Source organism: Lepidochelys kempii, chromosome 4 (assembly GCF_965140265.1).
Source record: "Lepidochelys kempii isolate rLepKem1 chromosome 4, rLepKem1.hap2, whole genome shotgun sequence".
In the NCBI taxonomy this organism is placed as follows: Eukaryota; Metazoa; Chordata; order Testudines; family Cheloniidae; genus Lepidochelys; species Lepidochelys kempii.
Window position 1 is genome coordinate 140,240,165 of NC_133259.1, and position 8,880 is coordinate 140,249,044.

The following is an 8,880-nucleotide window of genomic DNA, read 5'->3' on the forward strand; positions in this document are numbered from 1 at the left end:
CAGTATGGTGGGAATTAGCACCTCCCACGGGACTATGTGGGATATCGATGGGATCCGTGGGGGGGCAGCTCAAAACAGTCCCTAGAACACCAAAAAGCAAAGGAGGACTTGGGCACCGTAGAGACTAACCCATTTATCTGAGCATGAGCTTCCGTGAGCTACGGCTCACTGCATCGGATGCATGCCGTGGAAACTGCAGCAGACTTTATATACACACAGAGAATATGAAAAAATACCTCCTCCCGCCCCACTGTCCTGCTGGTAATAGCTTATCTAAAGTGATCATCAGGTGGGCCATTTCCAGCACAAATCCAGGTTTTCTCACCCCCTCACCCCCCTCCAAAAACCACACACACAAACTCACTCTCCTGCTGGTGATAGCCCATCCAAAGTGACGACTCTCCCTACAATGTGCATGATAATCAAGGTGGGCCATTTCCAGCACAAACCCAGGTTTTCTCACCCCCCCACCCCCCCCCCACACAAACTCACTCTCCTGCTGGTGATAGCCCATCCAAAGTGACCACTCTCCCTACAATGTGCATGGTAATCAAGGTGGGCCATTTCCAGCACAAATCCAGGTTTTCTCACCCCCCCCCCCCCACACACAAACTCACTCTCCTGCTGGTAATAGATAAGCTATCTATCACATTGGGGTGATGCCCAGAGGCAAGTGGCGCTGTGGAGGTGGGAATGGGCACGCACGTGGATTTGGGCAGAGGCAGGGCATGGCCGGGCCACCCCGTCCCAATGGTGATGGGCACCGTGCAGCCCCGCAGAGGTGGGACTGGGCGGGCGAGGGGCCTGCCGAGCATCTGGCTTTGTGGGTGGCGCTGTGGAGAAGCCAGGGATTAGCGCGCCGGGCGTGCTGGGGCGTGCAGCACCATTGAGAGGCGACAGGAGAACTCTCCTTCTGCTGAGTGTTACCAGCCTGGAGACGCCAGGCGGAGCCCCCGCCGGCCACCTCTGAGCCCCCTCTGTCCCCCCAGGAAGTCTTGCTGAAGAGGGCAGCAGACCTGGTGGAGGCCCTGTACGGGATGCCGCACAATAACCAGGTACCACAGAACTGGCGCCCAGCTGAAGACTCTGGCTGGGACGAGGGGGGTGGGAGAATGCCCCGTCTGCCTGCCCGTCACCAGGGCGTCTGACCCCCCTTCCTGGGCATTGGCCCAGCCGGAGCTGCCTGACGTGGCTTGGTGACCAAAGTCTCTGATGGCGCGACAGCCCCACTCTGGCACCCAGGCAGGAGTCGGGACAGATCTGGTCCTGGTCTGGTCCTGCCACCTCCCAGCCAGAGCCTGGGGCCTGGGGAGACTGTGAGCAGTGGCAGTCTCCTGCCCAGCGGGACCTGTCCCGGCCCCCCATGACCCTCACTCTGTGACTGGCTCTGTGACCACGAGCTGGGACCCGAGGGGCCATCTGGCGTCAGTGCCCGCCTCCCCGAGCCCAGGACCGGGGGTGGGCACGGTCTGACACCGTGGGACAGAGATTGGGTCAGATAACACCCCATGCACAGCCCCACCCCCACCCCTTCACTGCCTCGTCCATCCCCTCCACTCCCTGCACCCTCCCTGCCCCCCCACCCCATCCATGTCCTCCCACCCCCTCACTGCCCCATCCATCCCCCTCCACTGTGTGACCCCCATCCCCCTGCCACCTCTGTTCCCGCCCCCCCCACCCTGGCCCCGTTGGGGAAGGCAGGGGCGGTGGAGCTGGCTGGGCCCAGCCCCACATCTGCTTCGCATCAGGAATTCCAGGGCCGTTGAGTAAGGAGCGCCCGGAGCTGCCTCCGCCCGCGTCCAGGGGCTGCCACTTCCCCGGCCCCCGCCCCCGGGAGCCACCAGCGCAGCCTCTGCTGCCTGCCCCCTGGGCGGACCAAAGCCCCAGGAGCCCCCGCGGGTCAGGCCCAGCCCCCTCGGCTCCCTGTGCCCCGGGCTCGGGCTCTGTGAAGCCCCTTTGGTGCCAAGCCTGTCCCAGGCCTGCATGACACAAGTTTGGGAGGCCTCCGCCCCCACCCCTCTCGGCCGGGCAGCGGGGCTCACCCGTGCCCCCTGCCAGCAGGAAGGGTCTGAATGAGCTGTGGGGGGTGGGCCCCTCAGGCTGGGACCCTCTGGCCTGGCTGCCTTGCCCTGGCCGCGCCAGGCTTGCCAGGTAGATGCTCCAGCCTGGCAGCTGCCGAGCTGGTCCCTGGCCGGAGCGAGTCCCCAGGGGTAAGGGGCAGCTCCTGTCTCTGCAGGACATCATCCTGAAGCGAGCAGCAGACATCGCCGAGGCCCTGTACAGCGTCCCGCGCACCCCCAGCCAGCTGTCCTCGCTGGCCGGGAACCACGCCCACGCGGGCATGATGGGCGTCAACTCCTTCGGGAGCCAGCTGGCCATCAATATCAGCGACTCGGCCCCGGGCACCGAGCAAGGTGCGTGCAGGGGCGGGAGCCTGGTCAGACCAGACCAGCCCTCAGTGCCACCAGCTGGTCCCTGGGGAGCAGGTGGGTCCTGCGCTGTGTCCCCCGGCCGGGGCAGGGCCCTAGGGACTCTGCCGAGCCCCCGGCCGGCTCCGGCCCTGCCAGCTGCCCACAGGGCTGGGGCTCTGTGCAGGGGGCTGGTCTGTGGTGAGCCCGGGTCAGGGAAGGGAGAGGACTGGGCGTGGTTTCCGATGGGCCAGGGGGTCTGGCGCCGTGTCCTGCCCAGGGAGCCCACTCCCATAATGCACCTGGCCGGGGGGGCGTTCCTTCCTCCCCTGCGACCAGGGTAGCGGGATCAGCGGGCGGTGGGAGCAGCCCCCCCCCCCCAGCCATCCCGCCAACGCTGCCCCTTGTCGCCCGCAGGCTATGCCCGCAACACGAGCAGCGTCTCGCCGCGGGGCTACGTGCCCAGCTCCACCCCGCAGCAGACCGGCTACAACACCATCACGTCCAGCATGAACGGCTACGGGGGGGCGGCCATGACCGGCCTCGGGGTGCCCGGCTCCCCCAGCTTCCTCAATGGCTCCACCGCCAACTCCCCCTACGCCAGTGAGTCGCAGAGGGGCACGGGCGGGTGCTGCCACCCTACGCAGGGGGCACCTCCTGTCGTGCGTCCGTAGGGGGCTGCACGGGGGGCTCTCTGGGCAAAGGTGACTCCACCGGAGCCCCTTACCCCCCCGGCTCCACCCACAGAGAGCGCAGATGGGCACTGGACCCCCAGGTTGCTGCCCACAGGTTGCTCTGTAACCCCATTGGAATGGCTCCCTTCTGGGGGGGAGGTGTCCCATGTCTCCAGGGCCCCTTGCCCAATACAGCCCTGCCCCACGGCATCACAGAGCCCCCAGCCCTGCCCCCTGCCCGGCGCCCAGCCCCTCTGCTCAGCCCTCCCCTGCGGTGTGCCATGGGCTCCCGTCCTGCACATGCTCTCAGGGTCTTCCTCGCATGCCGCCACCATACGACCTGTGCTGGGTGGGCCAGGGGGCGCCCCCCGGAGTCCCCTGCCAAGCCCCCCCAGACCACACCTGAGACCCAACTGCTCCGCGGGCCCCTGCCAGCCTGTCTGACTGTCTCCTCTGCCCGCTGCAGTCATGCCCTCCAGCCCCCCGCTGGGCGCGTCCTCCATCACCCTCCCGTCCGGCACCAGCTCCTCCACCCCCGCCGGCGTCTTCTCCTTCTCCCCGGTCAACATGATCTCCGCCGTCAAGCAGAAGAGCGCCTTCGCCCCCGTGGTGCGGCCGCCCACCTCCCCCACCCCCACCTGCACCAGCACCAACGGGAACAGCCTGCAGGGTGAGTCGGCTGCACCCTGGGGGCTGGGCGGCCGTGTGGGTCGCCGTGCGCCCCTCTGGATCCCTGGGCAGCCTTGGCCTGGATTCCCACAGGGGGCTGGGATACTAATGCCCTTGATGGGCGCTGCCAGTGCTGGACGGGCACAGCTAGGTATTCACCCGGGTGCCGCCCCGCCAGCCACGGGGCCGAGCTCCTCTCCCTCCCACTCTGCTCCCAGCCCAGGATCCAAGCAGGGAGCCTGGCCGGGCCCGCGTCCATCTCTCTCCCATGCTTTTTGCCTCTGCTCTTTTTGGAAGCGTCAAAGTCATTTCCCACTCTCCCGCCCTGCGGCAGCCAGTCCCGCAGGTTGACAGTGCACCGCTCTAGCCTGCTCTAGCCTGCTCTAGCATGCGTTCCCTTCGGATCACATGGCGTTCCCACTGCTCCTGCCTTGGGACACCTCCTCGCAAACCCCGGCGTCTTCTCTGGACCAAGATGTGAGGCCTACCTCTGGCCAGGGACTGGGCAGAGCGGATCCTGCTATGGCCGGGTGGGGATCCCCTGCAGAGACTGGGCGGAGCAGGGCCCACCATGGCCAGGTGGGAATCCCCTGCAGAGACTGGGCGGAGCAGGGCCCACCATGGCCGGGTGGGGATCCCCTGCAGAGACCGGGCGGAGCGGGGCCCGCCGTGCCCGGGTGGGGATCCCCTGCAGAGACCGGGCGGAGCGGGGCCCGCCGTGGCCGGGTGGGGATCCCCTGCAGAGACCGGGCGGAGCGGACCCCGCCGTGGCCGGGTGGGGATCCCCTGCAGAGACCGGGCGGAGCGGACCCCGCCGTGGCCGGGTGGGGATCCCCTGCAGAGACCGGGCGGAGCGGGGCCCGCCGTGGCCGGGTGGGAATCCGCTGCAGAGACCGGGCGGAGCGGACCCCGCCGTGGCCGGGTGGGAATCCGCTGCAGAGACCGGGCGGAGCGGACCCCGCCGTGGCCGGGTGGGAATCCCCTGCAGAGCGGGGCCTGCCGTGGCCGGGTGGGGATCCCCTGCAGAGACCGGGCGGAGCGGGGCCCGCCGTGGCCGGGTGGGGATCCCCTGCAGAGACTGGGCGGAGCGGGGCCCACCATGGCCAGGTGGGAATCCCCTGCAGAGACCGGGCGGAGCGGACCCCGCCGTGGCCGGGTGGGAATCCCCTGCAGAGACCGGGCGGAGCGGGGCCCACCGTGGCCGGGTGGGAATCCCCTGCAGAGACCGGGCAGAGCGGGGCCCGCCGTGGCCGGGTGGGAATCCCCTGCAGAGACTGGGCAGAGCGGACCCCGCCGTGGCCGAGTGGGAATCCCCTGCAAAGACTGGGCAGAGCGGGGCCCGCCGTGGCCGGGTGGGGATCCCCTGCAGAGACCGGGCGGAGCGGACCCCGCTGTGGCCGGGTGGGAATCCCCTGCAGAGACCGGGCGGAGCGGGGCCCGCCGTGGCCGGGTGGGAATCCCCTGCAGAGCGGGGCCTGCCGTGGCCGGGTGGGGATCCCCTGCAGAGACCGGGCGGAGCGGGGCCCGCCGTGGCCGGGTGGGAATCCCCTGCAGAGACCGGGCGGAGCGGGGCCCGCCGTGGCCGGGTGGGAATCCCCTGCAGAGACCGGGCGGAGCGGACCCCGCCGTGGCCGAGTGGGAATCCCCTGCAAAGACTGGGCAGAGCGGGGCCCGCCGTGGCCGGGTGGGATCTCACACAGGCAGCAGGGGGCCTGTAATTCCTGGGGGCCGGGCGCGGATTGGCCAGTGGGCTGGGGGGTAAAGTGGCCACGCTGGCTCCAGTTCTCCCCTCCCGCCCGTGTTGACACTTTCCCTCTTTTCTTCCCTCCCCGCTGCGCTTTGCTCGGCTGCCCAGACCAGTCTTTCGAGGACTCCGACAAGTTTCACCCCCCTGCTCGGTCGCTCCAAGGACTGGCCTATTCCTAGACACGGTAGGTCTGTCCACGAGCTCTGCTGCCCCCGTGTGAGGAGGGGGGCTGCCCCCCAGGGCTCTGGGCGGGGCCCCTCCCCATTGCGGGAATCTTCGCGTTGCAAGCCGGGCTGGGTGGGACCCAGGCTCGCCCAGTGGCCTCCCTGCATCGCCGATGGGAGCGGGCCCGGCCCGGTGACTAGGGCATTGGCCTGGGGAGACTCTGAGAGCCTGTGACTGCCCCGGGGCCACCGGTCTGCACCGCCTGGCATCCCACCCTGCAGCATACCCTGACCTGGGCTGGACACACCGCGGCTGTGGCCATCCCTGCCGCGGGGATGGGAAGGTGGCGGGACGTCCCCGGGCAGCGGGGCCGGGCCCCAGCGAGCCCTTGGTTCGTGGCCCTGCCCAGTGCTCTGAAGGGGCGAGAGGCTCAGGACAGCTGCTGGGGATTCTGGCATGCCTACCCGCCTCTCTCCATGCACCGGCATCTGCAGCGCTGAGCTACAAGCCCCCCGGGAGGGAGCAGGCAGCGGGACGCTGTTGTGGGGAGGCTCCCAGGTGCCTGGCTTTGCCACCAGCCCCTCCCAGCTCCGTTCTGCTCCCCCACACGACGCCCTGCTGGTGGGGCTGGTGCTTCCCGCTCTCCCCGGCTGCATGTGGCATGCAAGCGCTCCCCCCGCCCCGCCCCGCCCCCCGTAGCCCCCACGCCAGGGATGCTGGCCAACGCCTTCTCCTTCTCTCGCAGGCACGTCGGGTCTCATCGTGCTGCCCATGTGACCCGGGACTGGACCAGGACCCCGGAGGGAGCAGACCATGCACGGGGACCGAACCTCACCATTGACTCTGGGGCCCCCCAGGGGCTGTGGGGGGCTCGTGCCCACAGGCCCCCCCGCTCCAGTGGTGATTCGGTGGGAAGCCAGGCTGCGGCCAGAGGGGAAGCCGTGCCCTCTAACCAGGGGCAGTTTTCCTGCCAAGCTCCTGACAGGGCCTGGCGGCACGGACAGGCTGGGTCCCTCCACGGGATAGTGCAAAGGGATGGGGGCTGGCTGGGGGCAGGGGTCTCTCACTCTGACTGCACCTCCCGCTCCTTCCTTCAGGGAGCTCCCCCGGGCTGCCCCAGCCTGGCACAAGAATGCCGCTCCTGGCCGCCCCAGGTGGTGAGCTCCCGGTAACACCCCCCGAGCAGCGCTAGGCTAGGTGTGGGGCACTGCCGTGGGGGGAAGGGCCCCTGCTGGGGAGCTCTCCCCCATGGCTCTGCCCTGGGGCTTGAGAAGGGAGCTCAGAGAGGGCAGCTGCCCGAGCACAGGCTCTGGGGCCAGGACTCTTGGGTTCTGATCCCGGCTCCGCCCGACTCCCTCCGTAGCCTTGGCGACCGGCTGCCCCTCTTTGGCCCCATCTGGAAAGGGGGCTGGCAGGGGGCCGAGGGTGACTTAGTGACTGGGCCGGATTCTGGTCTTTGGAGTGCTGGCACCACCATGGGCCAGGCCACGGGCTGACCAGAGCCTGGCCCAGCTCACTCGCTCTGGGGGGGGCACTGGGGCGACCGCAGGCCGCTGGCGACGTGTCCTGCGCCCCACAGCATCCGAACTAACTGCCCAGAGTCCGGGGAAGCCCAGAGACCTGGGGGTGGGAACTGACCATTCCCACATTAACCAAACTTCATTATTTTAACGTCAAAACCCCAAACCCCAGCTCAGGGGCCAGGCTGGAGTTTGTGGGCAGAGGCTCAGGGCAATTCGTGCCTTTTCCAACCCCCCCCGGGCATGCCCCGTCTCCTGTGCGCTGGGCAAACCCTGGGGAGATTTGCTGCCAGCACGCCCGCTTTGTTTCCCTCCTGCCTCTCTGGAAGGGTCACCTGAGCGGGGGGCAGGAGCCGGGCAGCCAGCCGGGACGCCAGGGCAACGCAAGAGGGGCTCACGGCACCAGAACCTGCCCCGGCACAGCCCAGAGCCCGCAGCGGTCAGAGCCCGGCCCTAGAACCGCAGCTGCCGGGGTTGGCCGCGCAGGCCCCAGCCCCTCGCGCCTCCCTTCCCAGCTCGGCTCGTGGGCTGGTCGCTCAGCACCGGGATGTTCCCAGATGTTCCCAGCCAGCTGTGGAGCTGCCCACCCACAGATCCCCCACAGGCTGCTTGCTGGGACCGCGGCAGCCGGCATCGGAGCAGCCTCATTAGCCTAGGCGGGGTAGTTTGGTGTGGAGCTTGGCCAGGTCTGGCTGGGCCCAGCCCTGCGAGCCGAGGAGGAACCGGAGCCCAGGCCAGCTGCTGGTTTGCTCTCCCAGGGCCGCCTCCAACGCCCCCTGGAGTCCCTGGGCCCCCTGGGCTGGGGGTCCGGCCTCTGCCCTTCCCCGGGCCCGGGGCAGGAATTAGCAAAGCGTGAGAGGCTCAGGCCGGCTCCGGCAAAAGGCAACGCCCTTGGTGGAGTGCACGGCCCTGCCGCGCTGGGAGAAACGCTGTGTGTAAAGCCGGCGTTGGCCTTTTCCTTTCGGCTCCGTTTTAACCCTGCAGAGCCAGGCCTGAGCCGCGGCCCCTGAGCCCAGATGCCGAGCCGGAGCTGCCGGCTTGGAGATGTAATAAATCCCCCCAGCCCCACCCCTGGGATGTAGTATTTTCCAGCACCGGGAAAGGGGGCAGGAGGGGTTTGGGGCTCCTTCGCCCCAGGTGGCAGGGAGGGGCCCAGATTGTGTCAATAAGGGAAAGGGAAGGCCCTGGTGCCGGCTGGGCCCCCGGCTTCTCCGTGTTTCTCTGGCTGCCGGGTGGGTGCCTCCCCCACGTTGACTTTTTTACTCCGTCTGTCGTCGTCTGTGAAGCCTGTATAGGAGCCCTGGCCCTACCGTCATGCACTGTGTAAATGTAAGCACATGTAAAGCGAATATTAGCCTCCTTATCCACCCGCTAGGCGCTGGGGCCTAGAATATACTGCCCGACGCTGCCTTCCCCGGGTGCTCCGTGTGTCGTCTCTGCCCTGCGCCGAGCCACGCCAGGGCCGGGGAATCCCAAAAGGCCCAGCTTTGGCCAGGCTTTGTCAGCGCCAAAGTCTCAGGGCTGGGCCGGCGCTTGCTTACGCTGGTGAAAATCCAGAGCAAGGCCATGGATGGTGGTGGATTTGCGCCCATGTAGCTCCCTGTGTGGCTGTGGGGCGGAGGGCTGCTATGGGGCGAGGGGGTTCTGGCCATGGACTCCCAGCAGCCACACTTGTCCTAGGGTCAGAGATGCAAGGC

General features: G+C 68.3%; 1 protein-coding gene across 4 annotated transcripts in view; it reads left to right on the forward strand.

Annotated features, from left to right (window-relative positions):
- The window catches only part of EBF4 (EBF family member 4), a 99,754-nt gene extending 91,159 nt beyond the window's left edge, over positions 1-8,595 (forward strand). The window contains exons 13-18 of one of the 4 annotated variants that reach the window (XM_073343083.1): positions 990-1,055; positions 2,237-2,414; positions 2,826-3,011; positions 3,549-3,752; positions 5,612-5,682; positions 6,409-8,595. In XM_073343083.1, coding sequence (XP_073199184.1) covers positions 990-1,055; positions 2,237-2,414; positions 2,826-3,011; positions 3,549-3,752; positions 5,612-5,682; positions 6,409-6,504 — 801 coding nt within the window. In that variant the 3' untranslated portion in view covers positions 6,505-8,595. Of the gene's footprint in view, positions 1-989; positions 1,056-2,236; positions 2,415-2,825; positions 3,012-3,548; positions 3,753-5,606; positions 5,683-6,408 lie in introns of all 4 variants that reach the window. The other 3 variants (XM_073343080.1, XM_073343082.1, XM_073343081.1) reach the window with 3 other exon arrangements.
- The last annotated feature ends 285 nt before the right edge of the window (positions 8,596-8,880 follow it).